This window comes from Gopherus flavomarginatus, chromosome 17 (genome assembly GCF_025201925.1).
Source record: "Gopherus flavomarginatus isolate rGopFla2 chromosome 17, rGopFla2.mat.asm, whole genome shotgun sequence".
NCBI lineage: Eukaryota > Metazoa > Chordata > Testudines > Testudinidae > Gopherus > Gopherus flavomarginatus.
Genome location: NC_066633.1, coordinates 5,829,420 through 5,849,798, shown reverse-complemented (window position 1 = coordinate 5,849,798; position 20,379 = coordinate 5,829,420). Strand labels below are relative to the sequence as shown.

The window sequence follows — 20,379 nt, the reverse complement described above, 5'->3', positions numbered from 1 at the left end:
ACTAAAATCCATTTTAGAGCTGATAATGTAATAGGATTTGACTGTTTTAAAACCTGAAACTGTCCCAAAAGGCCAGAAGGTAAGACACTATACATTTTAACTGATAAATAATGCTCTTTAACTTCAATGATTTCAGTGTCTGAGATCCTAAGAACTAATTCCTGTATTTGTGATATCTAAATGTGTAGCGCAAGCCAGTGGAACTATGCTGATTTATACTAGCTGAGGATCTGGCCCATTTTCTGTGCTCTGAATATGGGAAAACTAATGGTCACAATACAGAAATCCTAAGAGAGTTGTCATCCTAAAAAAAAAAAAGAATGTTTATACTTAAAAATATGTGCTACAAGTGGTTAAAAATTTGCCTATTACAGTAATTCTTTTGAATACAAGAAGCACATTAGTAGAGCAAATGGTGCTTGGGATTGACTGCAAGTGAGGAACTCTGTGGTTTAGAAAAAGCTGGTCTTTTAGTACAGTGAAGCCTATTTAATGTATGCTTGGTATGCAGTGCAAGCCAGGGTCCTCTCATGCTTTCCCCTCAGTGGAGTCTGTCTGGATAGTAAATCTTTATGTAAATATCTAACTACAAAATGGAAGTGGAGTGCAATTTTTTTTAGATTTGTTAAATAAATCTTTCCTCGCCCTAATTGTTGTTCTGCTGCAGAACTCTAAGGGCCTTCTAGCCCCAGCTGCAGATCTGTAGGGTGTGGAGGGAGGCGAAGAGGTAGCAGAAGACGTTAATTGATTTGTAAAAGTCAGAAATATTGGACTGCATTATTTATTACCTGAGCAACAGATGGTTCGTGGTGCTTTACAAAGCAAAGCCCAAGTCCCTGAGAAGGAAGAGCTTTCCTACTAATGGCTCAGTCTTGCAAGGTGCTGGGCACCCCCCAAGTAGCACTGGGCATCCTCCACTACTGCTGTTGGAGATGACAGCACTTTCCACAGGAATTTTGATAGCCATGGATGCCCTGAAATGATAGTACAGGGCCAAATGGATTGCGGACAATAGGGCAAGACCTTATGTCCAGAAAAATCCTGAGGTTTTAAATCTGTATGTTACCCATTTAATTACTGATAGTTAAATGAAGGAATGAGTTGAATACTCCAAATATACAGTGAGATCTCAATGAAGTGACCGCCAAGAACTACAGGAGTACTTGTGGCACCTTAGGCCGGGTGTACACGGTGGGGAATCGATCTAAGATACGCAACTTCAGCTATGAGAATTGCATAGCTGAAGTTGACGTATCTTACATCGAATTAAAATTGCTTACTTCGCTCCCTCGCAGCGCTCAATCAATGGCCGCGGCTCCCCCATTGACTTTGCTTCCGCCTCTTGCCAAGCTGGAGTTCAGCAGTCGACAGGAGAGCGATCGGGGATCGATTTATCACGTCTACACTACACGTGATAAATGGATTCCCGATAGATCGAGTAGTGTAGATGTACCCTTAGAGACTAACACATTTATCTGAGCATAAGCTTTCGTGGGCTACAGCCCACTTCATCAGATGCATAGAATGGAACATACAGTAAGAAGATATATATACAGACAGAGAACATGAAAAGGTGGAAGTTGCCGTACCAACTCTAAGAGGCTAATTAATTAAGATGAGCTATTATCAGCAGGAGAAAAAAACCTTTTGTAGTGATAATCAAGATGGCCCATTTCAGACAGTTGACAAAAAGGTGTGAGGATACTTAGCATGGGGAAATAGATTCAATTTGTGTAATGACCCAGCCACTCCCAGTCCTGATACAGACACTGATGTGTACCTTTACTGTCCTGATAACATCCCATTCAGCACTGCTGCAGAACTCGCTCCTTCTCCCCACAACAGGTTTAGTGATGATTTACCTCTAAATAAATGTCTAGTAAAATCCTACTAGAAAATTTGGGAGCAATTTAAGGCAAGGACTTGCCTATTGGATAGTAGTGATACCATCCGGAATACAAACTCCCGTGTTTCAGTGTAAGCCAGCGGGTAACTGCCTGGGTTTTAGCAATAAACTTCCTCTATGGATAAGTTGTCCCATAATTGTCCATAAAGGGATTTCTTGTACCTTCCTCTATAGCATCTGGTACAACTACTGGAAACAGGATATTGGATTAGATGAACCAGTGGTCTCATATAATATAACAATTATGTTCTTGTGATAGAACTGTATGTTTTCTGTCAGAGATAACCATAGCTGCATGTTACTGATGTCTTGTGTACAGCGCTGAGATGGGACAAAGGCTCTGATCACACAAACTTCTTTGTGTTGCGTATGTAGCAGTTCTCAGTGAAATGTATCCCTGTCTTTGCAGTGTATTGTCAGAATTTTGCCCCAAGCTTTAAGGAAAGCGAGATGAATGTTATTGCAGCCGATATGTGCACCAACGCCCGACGAGTCCGCAAGCGCTGGCTTCCGAAGATTAAGTCCATGTTGCCGGAAGGGATGGAGATGTACCGCACAGTCATGGGCTCCACAACAAACAGTGTCCCCCTGGATCCGGAATTCCAGCCCAGCACCGCTCAAGTCTTTGAGCAGCGAATCTATGCAGAAAGGAGGAGTGATTCGGGAACTATAGTAGCTTTGAGAACTAACACAGTAAATGTCGACTTAAGCAATGGATCCAACCAATCATTTGAACAGAGTGAGGATGCCGAAGGGGCTGGCTCTGTTATACAGGAGGCAGCTGGAACAGATGCCATGGCGTCAGATACCCAAAGCACTCCACAACCTTTCGAACAAGGTGCCGGCTCCACTAGTCGGCCAGAAACTCCAGTGAGAAGACAAGATGGTACTTATGGAGGGACTTTATAAAAGAGAGAAAACATTTTGTGACCTATAAGGGATCCGTAATACTAAAGCTGCTTGCATGCATTACTAATACAAAAAAATGTGATCAAGCCACTTACCTACTGAACTGCTACTGTTGCCTGAAAAAAATGTGATTTTTATTCTGCTTGTATTTAAAATTTATGAAGGAAATAATTGCATTCGTTACACTGTAAATGACTAGGTCTATGGCGACCTACTGAAAACAAATATTGGGCTCCTTTTTGATATTCCTGAGATTAGCCTATAAGATTGTAGCTTTTTTTTTTTTTTTTTTTTAAGAAGGGCAGGAAAAAACTTGACACTCCCTGCTGCTGCACCGCATCATCACCACCCCATGCATTATTCAGCTCCAAAGTAAAGCCATCATTAACTTCTTCCTCCAGAGAAAGTTTTACCGTCACTTAACAGGAAAGAAAGATGTGTTAAGGTAGAAGTCATCTGACTTAGTCATTTTTGTACAATTGGCCCTAACAAGGCCGGGTAGGGTGGGGAATTGCTTGGAAAAAAAAAAAGGCTCTTGTTAAATGATCAGAGAACAGATCCTTAACATTAGTGTTACTAAGTGTGAGGCTGTAACCAAGGTCGGAGGGCTCTTCGGTGTCTGTCCGCTGATTTGTTGTTGGTTTTAGTTGCTATAGGATAGGAGTGGCCACACCTTTTATTTTATATTTGTATGAGTTGAGAGGACTGCGTGGTAATTGCAGATTGAGACCCTGGGCGTGTTATTCTCCTGCAGTATGACTGCTGTGTCTCTCTCCTGGAGCTGCTCCTCCTTTCCCCCCAGGACGTGGTGTAGCTGTATATCACTGACCTTCTTGATTGAATCAGCTTCTACAACCTTACCTCCTCCTGACACCTCTTCCATTGTGTGGCAGTGATGAGAGCAAACAGTCACTCGACTGGCCCACTTGCCGGGCAACCCCTTGGCCACCTCTTTACTAGGCTAATACTCCTTAATATTTAATTTCAGTCCAGTTGCTGAGACAGATTGTAACAGTTTCAGAGAGAAACTGAACTGCAGAAATAGGAAAACAGATCTAGATATAGATAGATACGTCATTGTTTTTCCTTAAAAAAGGTATAGGCACAGGTTGTGGGGGAATGATACTTGGAAGCAAGTGTAGCAGGCAGATGGAGTTAGCCTCAGTGAGAATTCAGCTGTACCTGGTAATGGTTTGAATGAACATAGTTTCCAGTGGTGTGCTTGTTACGTGACCTGGCGTGAGGGAGTGATCTGATTTAACTTGTTGGCATGCACTAATAACAGCTCTCCACTGGTTGGAATGCACCATTGAGCACAGCCTCCCTCACACTGAGGTGCACATGATAGGGTAAAATAAAATTAAGATTCCCCCAGCACCCACCCACCCGTCACCCCTTTTAAAATGTAACTGGGCCCTGCAGGAGACAAAAGTCCTAGCTTTCAGGAAACTAGTTTTCTCCAAGCCACACGCCAGAATGCAGTTGAGTTGTCAGCTTGTGAGGATGCATTCAGCCGCTCCAAAAGCAGTATTACTGGCAGCTGGGACAGAAAGCCACCTCACTCTTTTTACTCTGAACCACAGAAAACTTTGCTCCAAAGAGACCAGACTTGCTTGAAATAGCAACTCTTCCTCCAGAGATGTCTGGCAAAATCAAACTGGCCTAGGCTGAAACGCTTGGTTTCCTTGACAGCTGCCACAGTCTGTAAGCTCCTATAGAGGCCTGTAACCTGCCCTGTGTTTCTAACTTTTAAAGTACATTAAATACAAAGGGAAAAATCAGATTTGTTTTCATAATTTTTGGTTCTGTCCTTCCATGAAGTACTTTTTCTTTCTACCCTCTCACTCCAAATACCTCTTCATGGAAGGAGACTCCAGGGGAAATATTTGATCACTTATAAAAGAAATCCTTTCGATGCCCTTCTGGGTACATTTTATGGCACTTTGCCTTCTTGGCCCTGTGTCTAACAAGACATTTAGGCATGCATTATTATGCAATAACACACACTGTGTTACAGCTGACTGTTAAAGGCGTGTGCTAAGTGAAAGGGCATCTGGTATGTATACAGGTATATGCGCAAGTCGTAATGCAAGTTTGTCCTCCAGAGCTGTGGCTGGACGTGTGCTCTCTCTCTGTTGACTTCTCAGTGCTTTCATTTTTGAAACCGAAGGTCAGACTAGATGAGAAAATCCCCAAAGTGACAGTAAACTTTTCTGGAAAGTAACGACATCCCCAGAACTTCTGAAAACATACAGAGTGCAAAGCATGGCACGCAGTTCCCAAATTGTGCTTCTCATTACGGAGCTGCTTACGTGAGTTCCATTATTAAGTTTGTACTACTTGCAGAGGCGAGAGAGGATTGCAAGGTTACCTGGATGGGAGTCAGGGAGACTGTGAGTATGTGCTGAGAGCCAGCATGGAGACCGTGATGTATGTAGAAAAGGGAAATACCAGGTGCTGGTCGGCATGAAGCTGGTGCTTTATAATGCTGAGTTTGGAATGCTTTTAAGATTCGGGGGGAGGGGGAGTGATATGAAAGCTAAATACGGCTTGTTTTTGTTTGTTTTCATTTGTTTTTACTGTGACTAAAATGCCTGCTTTAAAGTTATTTACAATTCCTTGTAAAAACAAAGTTTGAAACTATGAACAAGTGCAAAGTGCACAAATAGTCGTCTACAAAGGCTATTAGTTGTTTATGGTAACTGAATTCACAGACAGCGCTTTGCTCAGGGGTTTACTCCTCTCACCATGTAAAAGCGGGGAAAGGGTGTGACCCAGCCTTTGGCAATTTTTTTCTTCAATACTTGAAGCTGTTTGCATCTTACTAGCAAAGTTCTCCAAGACTTAAGGTGTTCCAACCTTCTTCTCGATTTGCCCTGAATAAAATACACCGCCGGGTCTATTCTACCTTACATCTTGTGTAGCTCTCAGTTTTGTATGATTTGAATCTGGCTCTCTTGAGATGTAACTGAGCTGGTATTCTGCCCTCCCCGGTCACATGGATTGGTGCCCTTAAGACCTATGCAAAGTTGTGTGGCTGAGTGGGTATTGTTTGGGTGTATTAAAGAGTAGGGCATTTGTGGGCCATATTTTTACTTTGCCCACCTCTGCAAATGAAAATTTTCCTCTTGCTATGTTTGAAATGCCCGCTCTCTCCTACATGCGGTGCCCAGAGCTCGCCCTGTGCCCTGTTTGCATGGTTTGTCCAGGTGGCTGGCAGAATATCAGACAGAGTGTGCACCTTCTGAGCTGCATAGTAGACTAGTGCTTAGGTGCCACTTGTCAAGATATGGCCCTAGGAACAAATCTTATTAGGGACCATGGAACTAGACTTGCCCGGGGCTGCTTTTTTCAGGGAATTGACTGGTCCAGTTCTTTAGCCATTTCACTGTCACCCCAGATAAATGCTGGGAATCTGTCTCGAATAGACTGACCCAAACCTCATGGTAGCGCATCCCATATGAAATGAGGCTTGGTGGGTCAGCAGCGTTCTCAGTGAGCTAGCGTTCTCACTGCAAATCCTTCAGCTACTTGGCAGAGTTCATTGCAAGTCAGCAACTTTCCTAAGTCTGAGATTCAATGAGCTGGGAAATAGAGATACAAGATTTAAGTCTCTGCTTTACATACATGCCCCTGGGGAGGTCAGTCCTATAATCAGTGACAGTTTAAGTACTGACTATCCCTTTATGTATTTTTTCAAAATGATACTAAAAATCCCGCCTTCTTTTGTGTGGCACTTTTAGTGTTTAGTAAATTTACTGAACCCTCCAACTGAGATTCACAGTTGGCTAAAGCTTCTCTGGACCAACCTAACTGCAAAATAAATGCACCTAATGCCCTGAACTGGGAGACCCTAGACTGAGTTAGCAGCAGAAGTGCTTGAATGATATCGAATGGCTTAGGACAGAGAATCTGAAGAGAGTCAAGTTGCACAGTGAAAAAATATATATTTTTATATCTAGCACAACTTCCTGTAATTTCTTTTATTTTTTATTTTTATTTTTTTTAATTAGAAAGGCAAACTTTTAAAATGTGAAGGGTGGAGGGTTTTTTCCTTGTCTGGTAGATGAGGGCAAGCATTTTGCACTAATGTTTCCTGTGTGTGGAGGATTAATGATATGTTTGAAAATGTATATGGATGATGATTGTATTCTTTGAGGGGGAAATAATCCCTTTAAAATACTGAATGTAAAGTGATAACAGAGCAGTCCATTGATTGTATGGGGCTTTCCTGAGTGCCTTAGAATTTTTTGATCATTTTTTCCCAGGAAAACAGATTAAGAAAATCAGATCATAACCAAATCCTCCCTCCTCTTTGTTTACGACACCTTTTAAATCATAGAATTTGGGGCTGCTTTATAATGTGAATATGAAACTGCATTCATTTAGATCTGGTAGTACAAATCGAAGCATCAGTATTTATGGTATGTCTGCACCTTTATTCATATGCTTGACTATTAGCAATATTACATGTATATTATATATCTAAAGTTATATCAAGCACCTTTTGAAAAAACTGAATGGCATTTAAGCTTACAAGTTATATGCAGTTGCCATATGGTGTAGAACCCGGACTCTCTCCTCCTCGCTAGCTCAAATTAAAGAACAATGTCCTGATTACAGTTGCTGTGTAGAGGGGTAGCATGACCTTCTACTGTCTCTCTGTCCATCCTGTGTTAATACTGTGCGATTCCAGTTTTAGCTAAGATTTGTAACGAAAATGTTACCAACATGGGATGGGGTTTCACAAACTGATAGGCATCTTCTTACTGCAGGGTTGAATCAAAGCCAAGCCTTCCATTTATTGGAGGTTGCCCAGTCTTTCTGGACCTGATCTCCTCATATATGCTGGTGTAAATCAGTAGTAACTCCACTAAGGTCAGTGGAGTTGCATTGGTGGAAGTCCAATGAAAGTGAGAAGAAAATCAGGCCCACTGTGTTTTCCTAAGAATGCTCCTCTTTACTTCCTGGAGGAGAGGGGGAAAAACTCATGAAGAAATTCACCTTAGATTCTCAAAAAGTGAAAAGTGGGTCCATTTTGCCATGTGTTTGAACTGTTTGCTTTGACGCTTCCTTAGCGAGTGTAACCTTTTTTCAGTCTGTTCATACTGAAGACTCTCGTAAGGGGGCTAGAATTATTGCTTTCTAAATTCCCAGTGGATTCACGCTCAATTGCATACACTTTAATCTTTCTCTTTCCTCTTATTCATTCTCTTGCATAGTGCAGTGCTTTAATATGGAAAGAGAAACAAAGGGTTAAGCTCATCTTATTACAGTCTTTTCTTAACAGCAACACAAAACTGGAATTGTTCCCTATTTAACACATGTTTAAAGGATCATAGCATTCTAGACATGGTATTCTGCAAAGGACTGATGCATTTTCTCAGTCATTTTACTGCTAAGGTTTTGTTCAGATTGCTTATTTTTATGGAAATATCTTGCTGCAAGTGGAGAAGGGTGTATGGCCCATTAACCAACTGAAAACTTATAGACAACCCCTGTTTGCTTCTACTGGCAGTAAATTCTAAACAGAAAATTGAGAGTTCATAGCTGTCTTGGGCTTCAACTACTGTTTCAAAGTGTTTCTGCTGTATAAATTCGTCATTATGTCAACAAGCAAGCTCCAGACATGATTATTACCATGCCCAAGATATTCAGGCTTGCTTCGAGATGGTTATAAAAATGAGGGTTTAAAAAAAAAGTAAAGATAAAAAAAAACGTTGAAGTCTAAAGCACTCAAATTGGAAAATCTTCAAGTGTTCTGATCAGTTTCTTCCATTCTAAGCATTTTGCACAGGATTGTGATTTTTATGTCAAAATAAAAGCCAAAACTTGCAATACTATTTTTAGCAGACAAAAAAAACAAAACAAAAAAAACCCTAAGTATAAATGTATAAATATTTTTTACTTGAACATTTGGATGGCACTTGATTCAAATAGAACATTAATCCTTTGGACAGAATGTTTGGAAAAAAGACAAAGTACAAGGTTGTTTTTAAGGAGTCTGTATAGGGTATTAAGTAGTACTGTAATTCATGACTGTTAAAAAAAAACACACACACAAAAAAACCTTTCTGTGCTGTAAGAAAAATTTCACAGTACCACTGAGTTATGTTTCTCAGCTCTCAGCCACGAAAGACGCTAGCTTTTTTAAATTGTGCATTATTCACTAGTATTTATGTGCTGTTACTCCGTAGAGTTAAGACTGTTATTTCGTAGCCATGGCTGACACAATATATCAGTAACTAAAAAGATAAATAAACCCCAAGAGTTCGGAGTGTGCTCATAGCTGTTTTCATATGATGAGAAATCCATTAAAAAAAAAGAATCAGATGTGATCATTAATTGTAAAATTCACATTTACAAAATAATAAAGTAAATTAAATTAAAAGCTCTTGTGTGCCTTATTTCCCCTGCCCCATTTGGAATGTGGACCCCGACGACGGTTCATAATCATGAGTGGGCGGCTTGGCGGTAGAGAGATGAGAAGTCTCTGGTGAGTGGATGAGGCGGCACGATGGTTTTTTATGAATTTTGGCTTTGAAAAAAATGACAGATCTTGCGCTGAGAGGCAGGGAGGGGGGTTAGAGCGAATCAAGTACAGACATAGTGGAAGAGCAGCAAAATGACTGCCGGTTTTCTATGCCTGGGTATAAGTGTCTGATGCAAATCCATTGAAGTCAATGGAAAGATTCCCATTGACTTTGTATCCATCCCATAAAACCTGCAGTAAGAAAAACAGTTCTACAGTCTAATCTCTGCCCGGTTCTTGTAATATGCCAAATACTCATCTAAATGGTCCATTCTTAGAATTAAAAAAACAGAAAACTGTATGTTGCCTTTACAAAGGCAATGACAGCTAATGGCATGAAGTTACAACAATCCCAAATGTCTACAATCTAGCATTGCTGTGGGCCCACGGGAATTTTATAGAGTTCTGCATTTGAGTGAGTGTCTCAGACCTGCTTTGCACTATGCAGGCCTATGTGGATGGGTGTTTGTAGGCTTGTTTAACTGATTGTTTGCCAGGAGGCAACTGGCCAACAAGAAGGGTGTCAGAAGGTTTGAGCAGAGATGACTAACGTTGCTCCGTAAAGGCCTGCGACAGCTGTGTATATAGTGTTGGCTGCGTGTTTTATTTTTTAAAATGGACATTACAGTATCGAATTCAGCACAGCTGGTAGGTAAATAGGTTCTATTGGTATAGTACTAATAGAAAAAAAAAAGTGCAAAAAAGTTCCATGGAGTATTACATGAATACTCTGAAATCCTAGCTAGACATTTCCAAAAGTAGCCTGGTGTGAATCACATTTCTGGATACACTCCCGTGGTGTTAGTATTTATTATTTGTATTGTACAGTCTGGGAGCCCCAGTCTTGTAGCAGGACCCCACTGTGCTCAGCGCTGTACACACTCGGTTAAATAGGGCAGTTCGTGCCCCCAAAGAGATTACAAAGTATAGGACCAGATACAACAAATGGACACACGCAGGTGGGGGCGGGGAGGGGAGAGTACAAGAAGACAATGAGAAAATATTGGTCAGCACAATCGAGCGTGCATGCAAGCAGTCTACATGTCACGTGTGAAGTAGGCAACACAGCAAAGGGGAGTTTTAAGGCGCGATTTGAAGGTGAATGTAGAGGTAGCCTTCCTGATGTTTACGAGGAGCTCCTCCCGAACATGAGGGGCAGCGTGGGAGAAAGCACAAAGGCGCTTGTTTGTAACAAGTATGCAATGGAGGCTAGGCTCGTGGGCTGATCTGCGTTCCCAGTCAGTTTATATGGAGAGATTATCAATAAAAGGTCAGTCTTTCCTTGCATACGCACAAAGGAGTCAGACAATTCAGGTGCTTTTGCTTCATAGAGCCTCTGAGGCTTGTTTTTGTACTGCACAGACAGGTAAATGGATAACATTAGCTGATCGCAAACCGTGCCCAGATCTTTCACCACTTCAGCAGCAGCTGAAGCTTCCATTGGCCCATGGGGTACAGGGCTCACATGATGTATAGAGCAGTGTACACACACTCTGCTTCCTCCTACCAGTAAATTGAACTCCATTGCACTTGTCCGACGTGTTGCTGGCTCTATCACAGATTTATCTCCTCTCTTGTTCCAATAGCAAATTCAGATGAATATGCACGTTGCATACCATATCTGCCATTCCTTGTCCCGTAATGTGAATGAGTTATTAGAATAACATGTTAATGGTACCATCCATCTTCATTTGCCAAAGAATGAGCCAAAAGACATCCCCAGCGTGCACAGAACTGAGAGTGTGCACAATGAAGTCCCCCAACCACCCCGAAATGAATAAATTAAATTAAGGAAATTAATATAATCTAAAAAATCAAAAAGAGAAGTGCTCCAGGCTTTGGTAATGCCATTGGCTTTCCACGGAAGGTACCCAGATACCATGGTGATGGGCAGTAGGATAAAACTAAGATAAATGGATAGGAGACAGCAATATGGGAAAGCTGAACAAAACAAATCAAAGCTTTTCCCACCATACAGCTGAGCTTACATTGAAAGCAAAAAAGGTTTCATTCATTAAAGTACTGAGCAGGTAGTGGCACTCCAGGAGCGTCTCTTATCCATAAGGACCCAAGAGTTGGTATTTTGTATGAGTAACAGAGCCTGGCAAATTTAGAAGGGGGCGTGTCTACCCCCTCTCCATGTGGCTGGGCTTATGGAGAGATTCAAAGATAGAAAATAACCAGCTGGGACTGTGGTCATGGGAGTCTATAATGCTGGAGAAATAATGCTGTTTGGCAAGGAGGGTGGCGGAACTGGAGGAGAAGAGAACGAATTTGTCTTGGAGGAAGTCTGCATGGTCATGAGGCTTTTAGGCATTGAATGCCCTGCCCTCTGCCTCCAGCTGTATGAGAAGACGGTAAATCACATCTCAGGAGCTGCATTCTGCAGGGGCATGCGAGATCTGCCTCCTAGAACACACACTTTCATCTAGTTTCTTTCGGGACAGTGTGTAGCTTGGTAAGATCATCTTTACTCCCGCCTGCTTTCAAAACCTGTCAGGGAAGAGGGGGCAGAGCCTGTCATGCACCTCACATTCTGGATGAAACTCACTTTTGCACAGAGCACCAATATAAGGTGTGAGCACCACATCAGCCCTCAAAATAGGGCTTACATGGGTGAATTTCACACACAGGAGAGATCGTTTTCCTAGTCTGTCGCTTTGACCATGTCACCCCCTCTTTGAATCCCTCCACTGGCTCCCTCTTCTATGGCTCACAATTTAGCTGTTGATACTCTCCTCCGATCTCTTCTGAAAGTGAATGGGTTCCACCTTCAGTCCCCGTAGAAGAGAGTATTTTCCAGTGAATCAAATGTGCTAGTGAGATGTTCCATTCAGCCTCTGAAAGTGAAGCATTAATGCTGTGTAACCTGGCAGCTGTCTCCCTTTGCCCACCATAGCAAACTCAAATTCTGCTCCGTCTTACCCAACCAGCATCCAGCATAGACATGCTGATGGGCAGTTTACTACCCGACGCACATTGGAGCAAATCTTATGGGTCCTGATATGACAGAGCCTTTGCAGGGTGCATCTCGCATCATCCCGCCGGCCTGTTTGGGAGTGATGTACCGTCCAGTGGGAGGTAACTGAAAGGGTTGCCATAGAAATGCATAGGGGCTTGGAAGGAGATGGAGAGCCATATCATTGGGCATTCGAACAGCTTAGACCAACACCAGGGAGGGCAGCTGAGGAATTCTCCTGGGGAAGAGTTTTCAGGACATTCTGAGGTCTCGCTAACTTCATTTTTCTTTCATGTTGCTCCCTGTGTCCTGCTCTCTGCTGCTTTCCCTAGATTTCTTCCCAGCGCTACTGGAGAAAAAGTTGGTATTTTTCCTTATAGCTGCTCTCTGCCTCCCTCCCGAATCTGCCACTGATTCAGTGTGTGCCTGGTAACCTCTGTGTGCCTCAGTTTACTCATCTGTGATTCTTCCTTTCAAACAGGGTGTTTGAGGTTTGTTTCTAAAGTACCTCTGATGGAAAGGAGTAGAAATGCAATACTGCTATAACTCACAACAGAAAGAGTGGCTTCTGGGTAACGCATCCTTCCTGAATTAGGTCACTCTCTTTGCTATCTGCTTCTGGAGTTGTTTGCCATGATTATCTGCACCACACATGCCTTCTCTGTGGCACCACAATGCAGCGGTGATTACAATATTGAACTTTAAATTGTACCACTGCTAGCAACTGCTGAGATTTTGTATTTTCCAGGGGGGGCTTTTAGGATTCAGTATGTACATGTGCCCACCTCCGGGAAATAGGTTTATAGATTCATTTACAGGAGTTACAGAGGTGAGTGTACTACATGGTGGGAACCGATAAATGTGTCGTGTTTGGTGGTTTTATATAGATTCCAGCCGTGAGAAACATCACCACAAAAATTAGCATTTGTCAGGTCAGTGTTCCTCCAGACTTGGCTTTACTGAAGATTATCTCGTCACCATCCCTTTTTTTTATTTGCTGCAGCAGTTTCTATGGAAATAACTTAAGCGTCAGAATATTTTCTCATTTAAAAAACATTGAAGTCACAACCCCCCAAACCCGCTCTCTGGTTCTTTGTCAGATTCAAGTGCTGAGGTCAAAAAAGCTGCAGCATCAGCCAAAAAATGTGGCTTCTTTGCTTCACTGAGCACTTCATGCAGATTCATAAAGGAAAATGGGAAACATTTTACCTCAATTACTTTTGTTGGGGCAGGAGCAGCTTTTGGAGTCCCCTTAATGCCTCCATTGTCTCGGACACTGGATATATGTGCAGGGGAGGCGCTTACAAGATCAGCTACACATGGTGGAGAACACAACAGAGCCAAATTCAGAAAATCTGGCCCAGGTTGGTAGTGTCAGAAAGCCTTTACTGGCCAATAGCTCAGTTTGACCTGTGTGAAATGAATTTGCTGTGTCTCAGTCCAGTTGCCTAGTCCGTGCACCCCTGGGGGTACACAGGGGTCTTCCAGGGGGTACATCGACTCATCTAGAGATCTGCCTAGTTTTACAACAGGCTACGTAGAAAGCACTAGCAAAGTCAGTACAAACTAAAATTTCACACAATGACTTGTTTATACTTCTCTAGACACTGAAATGTAAGTACAATATTTATATTCCAATCAATTTATTTTATAATTATATGGTAAAAATGAGAGTCAGCCATTTGTCAGTAACAGTGCACTGTGACACTTTTGTATTTTTATGTCTGGTTTTGTAAGCAAGTTGCTTTTAAGTGTGGTGAAACTTGGGGGTACGCAAGACAAATCAGAATCCTGAAAGGGGTACAGTCGTCTGGACAGGTTTGAGAACCACTGGCCTAGTGCATAGGTAGTACACAATCGCCCATTCATATCATGCCAGATTAAAATGCAGCAGGCTGTAGCAATTGTTATTAGTAATGGGTGGCACAATGGAAATTCCTGCTATTGATGGCACTTATCAATGCAACTCAGGCCCCCTCGTACTGCCTTGGGCATGGGAACCAGAGGGCTGGGTACCCGATGCTGACATGAAGGATGTTCTTGCTGTGAAAGATTAGGAGTTGGGAGATCAAGGATATGTCCCCAGCTTTGCCATGGCCCATGTGTTTTCCTTAGGGTTTTCTACAGCACCTAGCTCCATGCCTCAGTTTCCCCATCTGTAAAATGGGGATAATAATCTGCTTCATGGATGTGGGTGCAGCTTAACTCTTTAATCATAGAGTCAGAGACTTTAAGGCCAGAAGGGCCACTAGATCATGTAGTCTGATCTCCTGTATATCACTGGCCACCGTTGTCAGTTGAATGTTCTTTTGATTGGCCACTCAATTTGAATAGTCCCTCCAAGATGTGTTGATTAGCTACCTTGTGGGTGTTATCCCAGGAGCAAACATTTGAAATCCAAGTCTATAACTTCAAATACAAAAATGATACATGCATACAGATAGCATAACCATAACCAGCAAATCATAACCTTTTCATAGACACCTCACTTGACAACCTTTGTGCAAGATTTGCTGCAAATATATTACAGTGGTTGCAACAATGATCTATGTGGTCATGTTTTAATCAGATAATGTCACCCCTTGTATGGAATTTTTTGGAGTGGAACTGGCTGGCTGAGGGGATTGACGGGAGCTGAGACCATCATCTCGTGCTCATGGCTTTCAGGCTGGTGCTGCTCAGCAACTGGCATCTATCAGGTGGCCTATGTGCAATGTGTTGGCTCTCAGTCCTCTTCCTAATGGATATCTGCCCACACTGCTCATCCTACCTTGACACTTCGGGCAGCCTCAGTAAAGAAGCAGAGACTCGAGATGGGTCACATGGAACAAACTCCTACAGGAACTGAGGGCCTCAAAACCTCACTGCTTCCACTCCAAGTGCAAGGAGCACATTCTCTGATCTGCCTTCTTTGCTACAGACACAGAGCAGCATCCCCATTGAACAAAATTACCAGACTTAACAAAAACCCTGCACTGCACACACAGTTCTCCGCCTGGGGAGAGGACGAGAGAAAGAACAAACCACATGTGTCAAATGTTAGTCACATTGCTTAATGCACTGCTGGAATGTGCTCGGACATTACAGCAATCATGGTGGTGGGAGAAAGAATAGAATAGAATAGAATAGAATAGAATGGAGTCTGAACCAACCGAGAATCTTAATCATTGCATTAGCTTTCATGGTTTCATTTGTTTGTTTACTTTTTGCATTTCTATCAGCTATGACAATGAAAATCGAGGAAGTCAGTGTCACTTTTGTTTATAGTCAGTTGCATTTTCTGGTTCTAACTGTTGCAGACAATGCCGGAGGAAATATTCATTTGTTTACAAAAACATCTGTTGATGCTGGAATTGTGAAAAGCCATTCCAAAGTTTCCATTGATCTTAGGGTTTTGTACAAGTCTTTTTAAAAACAAAATATAAATTGAGAGCTAAATTTAGCAGTCTCTTTAAGGGTGGAGTTCTTATCAGACTAATACTTTGGTAGCCTCCTAGGAGGTTATTTTAATTCTGCTTTAATTAAATTTGCCGTAGCAATGAAGCTCACAGCTACAGCAGTGCATGCAGTGCCTGAGTGATGTTTTACCTCGAAGGTCATGCAGTAAATATGTGTGGATTATGACAATCAGACTGTATCACATGTGTCTACAGAAATATTTTGGCCGCTACTTTTGGTCTAAGCCCCTAATTCTGCAAATGTTCTGAGGCCTGAGAGCTGGAGAGACAGAGGCTAAGCTGGCCCTGATTACAAGACCAGCCACACCTGGGTGAATCGGGTGATTTCCCCATATAAAAGAGCAGGATATTGCCGTTAAAGGGGCAAAGCCCAGGAGACTGAGCTATGCTTGGAGACACTGCAGGGAGTAAGACACCTCCTGCAGGGCCCTAAGACAACGGGGGTGTAGTGGTGTCTCCTCCCGGCCCCTCCACAAACGCAGTCAGAGACCAACTGAGGTGCAGCACCCATGTCCTTTTACTGTTTGTGTCCGTTCCCACCACCCATTATTTACAGAGACCAACACTCTGGGAGACTGCTAACTTCCCAGCCAGCAGGGATCTAGAGCCCACACTCCCCCTGCTTCCTGTCTCTTAGCCAGCTTTACAGGGCAGGCTGGCTACCCAGGCCTGCAGGTGGATCCACTCTGGTAATTAGCCCCTCAGCCAGCCCAACTACTCCCCTTCTTCCCCTGGAACAGGGCTAACAGGAGCCTGGCTTGTTTCTCCTAGCCAGCCCGCTGTTACAGGAGGAAAGCTAAGGAGGAGGAGGGAGTGGGAGAAAGCTCTCCAGGTAGGTAGGCCTGGGAGAGATGGTAAGGGTCAGATGGGCTGAAAAATGTGTGTTTGATTAGCCCAAAACAACATACGGCACAGAGAGAGAGAGAGAGAGAGACTACTCGGAGTCTGGGACCTAGAGGGCTTGTATGCACCGGAGGACTCAATACCTTGGACCCCAACAGGGAACTGTTTGAACTATTGTTGATATGAGTGAGTTCGTAAAGGGCCATGAATAGGGGGAAAACTAGGGCTGCCAACTTTCTAATTGCACAAAACCAAACACCCTTGCCCCGCCCCCTTCTCCAAGGTCCGGCCCCCACTCACTCCATCCCCCCTCCCACCATCTCTTGCTCTCCCCCACCCTCACTCACTTTCACTGGGCAGGGGTTGGGGAGCAGGCTCTGGGGTGGGACCAGAAATGAGTGGTTCAGGGTGTGGGAGGGGGCTCTGTGCTGGGGCAGGCAGTCAGGGTGTGGGAGGGGGTGAGGGCTCTGGGGTGGGGCAGGGGATTGGGGTGTGGGAAGGGTTGTGGAGTGTGGGCTCTGGGAGGGAATTTGGGTGTGGGAGGGGGCTCAGGGCTGGGGTGTAGGAAGGGGTGTGGGGTCTGGGGATGCGGGCTCTGGGATGGGGCAGAGGATGAGAGACTTGGGGGTGGAAGAGGGGGCTCAGGGCTGTGGCAGGGGGTTGGGATGTGGGAAGGGTTATGGAGTGTGGGCTCCGGGAAGGAATTTGCATGTGGGAGGGGGTTCCGAGAGGGGTGCAGGAGAGGGATCGGGAGGTGGGCTCCAGCTAGGTGGTGCTTACCTCAGGCAGCTCCCGGTTGGTGGCACAGTGGGATTAAGGCAGGCTCCCTGCCTGCCCTGGCTCCACACGGCTACTGGAACCAGCTGGCATGTCTGGCTCCTAGGCACAGGGGCAGCCAGGCGGCTCCATGCCCACAGGCATCATCCATGCAGCTCCCATTGGCTGCAATTCCTGGCCAATGGGAGCTGTGGAGCTGGCACTCTGGGCTGGGCAGCACGCGGAGCTTCACTGATTATCCCTGCGCCTAGGGGCCGAAGGGACATGCTGACCGCTTCCAGGAGCCACCCAGAGCCAGGACAAGTGGTGCTGACCACAGCCGCCAGGATCCCTTTTCAACCAGGCGTTCTGGTTGAAAACTGGCTGCCTGGCAGCCCTAGAAAAACAGAGGCAGGGTGCTGCAGGCCCATCTCCAGCCATGAGCAGGCACTTGGAAGAAAGTTGCCAGTGCTACACAACGGTGTAGTACTACCCACAATGTGCAGTTACACAAAGGGATAAGTCTTTGCAGGATTTGGGCCTATGAGCGCACACTAGTAACGGTGTGTAAAATACCATTGATCAGGGCAGGGATAATGTGGCATTAAAATCATAAGCAAGAGCAGGAAAAAATAGGCTCAACTGTCGGTCTCGCTCTTGAAAAAGATTCCTAAATCAAGAAAAGAGCGAGCAGGAGAGGCTGTGAGACCTAGAATTCTGCTCTCTGTAAATTTATCTCATTTTCTCCTCTCTAGCCCAACTGGCCACAAAATCGTTAAAATGCTGCATTTCCTCTAGTTATAAAATATATATATATATATTAAAATTAAAACCCACCCAAACCTGCTAGCATTTGGGATTTCATTTAATCTCCTCTCTGCGAAGGGAGAACACAAACCTGGATTCTTATGTACAACACATCCCGCTGAGTTATATAAACCATTTCAAACTGATTTATTCTAAATGAGTTGTTATAATCAGAATTTTCCTTATGAGCAGCTTTCTTGCAAACGTCAGTATTTCAGAAAAACCATCATATGGCTGCTCCAGTATTTCAAACTGATTACTTATAAACACCATTTCTAAAATTAGGTCTTTGGTGTGTGCTTTTGTCAGGGTGGGTGTATTATGATCTGCAGAGTATAAAAAGATAAATGAGTTATTTAACAAAGTAAACGATGTCACTGGAGAAAAGCGGAGAGGGAAAAAGGGAGGTGGCCTTTTTTAAACAGCCATATAATGTTTGTTTCATTATACTGTAGAAATTCTATAAGCTTGAAATGGGCTAGGCCAGCAATCCCTAGCCCACCCCAGACAAACTGGTGGAACCAACCCACTGCAAATAGGAAAAAGGTTTCATCCATTTAGTAGCAGTATTAGGAAAAGTCTGCCTTTCCTCTGCCTGGCCCAGGGAGACTGAAGAGCTGTGATTTATGTAGACTGCGTAAGATTGTCAATACCGTACCTAGTACCAGGGACGTAGAGTGAAAGGAGCAGATGGCAGGACTACAGGCAAATGGACTCTCTCTCTGTTTTCTTTTTTAATTTGCATTTCGGCAGCACCTGAAGGGTCCAGCCTAGATCAGAGCCCCATTGAACTAAGCCCTGTGCAGATACAGGCCTTGCCTTGAGGAGCTTACAGTCTACATAGACAGAGACACAGTGGGAAGGCAACTTGTCCTAGGGCAAACAGCGGGTCAGTGGCAGGCTGGGATTAGAACTCAGGTCTCCTGAGTGCCAGTCTAGTGCCTTTTCTCCTGGACTTTGATCTCCACAGGAGCCCTGAGAGCTGTATGAAACTCTTCCCATACATAGGGTTGCCAGCTTTGTAATATTTAAAAACTGGACACTCCAGCAGGCATGCCAGAACCTCCCCTTCCACGCCCTTTCCCCCTGAGGACCTGCCACTGCCCCGCCCCTTCCCTCCAGCCCTCACCCATGCCCTACCTCTTCCCCCAAGGTCCCGCCCCAGCCCTTTCCCCTGAGGCCCCACCCTGTTCACTTTTCTTTCGCCTCCCCCTGTCGCTCACTGCTCGTCCCCTCTCCTCCCTCCCTGCATGGGTCAGGCGGGACTCACCTGCAAAGCCAGGGCTGGGAGCTGCAGCTGCCTGATGCAGGTGGAAGGCGGCCCTGGCTGAGTAGGGGCTGGCGTGGATGATGACTCAGTGCCTCCCCTCCTCCCCTGCCCGCAGTAACTGGACTTTGGGTGTCTGGTCAGTAGATCTGACCCCACATCATCAGGTCCCCTTTTTCAACCAGACTTTCCAGTCAAAAACCGGACACTTGGCCACCCAGTTCATAGGACTTGGGGCAAACTTTTTCAGTTTCCTTTTCCCCTGACTTGCCATCCCCTGAGCATTGGAAGGAACATGCCACCCACACCCGCAGTGTAAATTAAACTGAGCCTCCATCCATGTTAATTTAGCCCTATGGGACTGAGTGGAAGGATGATGCCAAAGGGAATATCTGCTGCCAAATCCCCTCCCCATCTGAAGACGTGATCCTTGCGATCACCCACAGCAGGATGTCCTGGAGTTGGAGGGGGCTGAGGCTCTGCTTTTGGGCTGGAAGGATTTTCCCAGGATATGTGAGCTCCTGGCCTCATAATTCTGCAGAACACTGCAAATATTTTCTACTATCACAATCAATATCTGCATGAATATGTATGATGTCACATTAAAATGATTCCCATGAATAAATTAAGCACAGGCAGAGTTACGAGGGAGCCTGTCTTAAGGCTGTTCACTTGCAAATACTGTATTTCAGTCAGTAGATGTTTTTGGCACGGATGCTAGAAAGAGCGGATAGTTTATAACTTGGCCTGTCCAAAAAATTTATCTCTGTGTCCATGCGGCCACAAGTTCATAATGTTCCATCCAGTGGGTTGGGTTTTCCATTTTCCTCATCAGAAGTTATTGCTCAGCGTTAAGACTCTATGATACACTTGTTTTTCATGTTAAAAGTTGCTCCAGACAACAAAACGTCCTCCCCACAGGCTGAATCATGTTTTCACGTG

At 44.2% G+C, this 20,379-nt stretch overlaps 1 protein-coding gene across 6 annotated transcripts in view; it reads left to right on the top strand.

Annotated features, from left to right (window-relative positions):
* Positions 1-9,206, top strand: part of NACC2 (NACC family member 2) — an 89,731-nt gene extending 80,525 nt beyond the window's left edge. For all 6 annotated transcript variants that reach the window (XM_050926698.1, XM_050926699.1, XM_050926697.1 and 3 more), the window contains one exon: positions 2,316-9,206. In XM_050926698.1, coding sequence (XP_050782655.1) covers positions 2,316-2,815 — 500 coding nt within the window. In that variant the 3' untranslated portion in view covers positions 2,816-9,206. The remainder of the gene's footprint in view (positions 1-2,315) is intronic.
* The last annotated feature ends 11,173 nt before the right edge of the window (positions 9,207-20,379 follow it).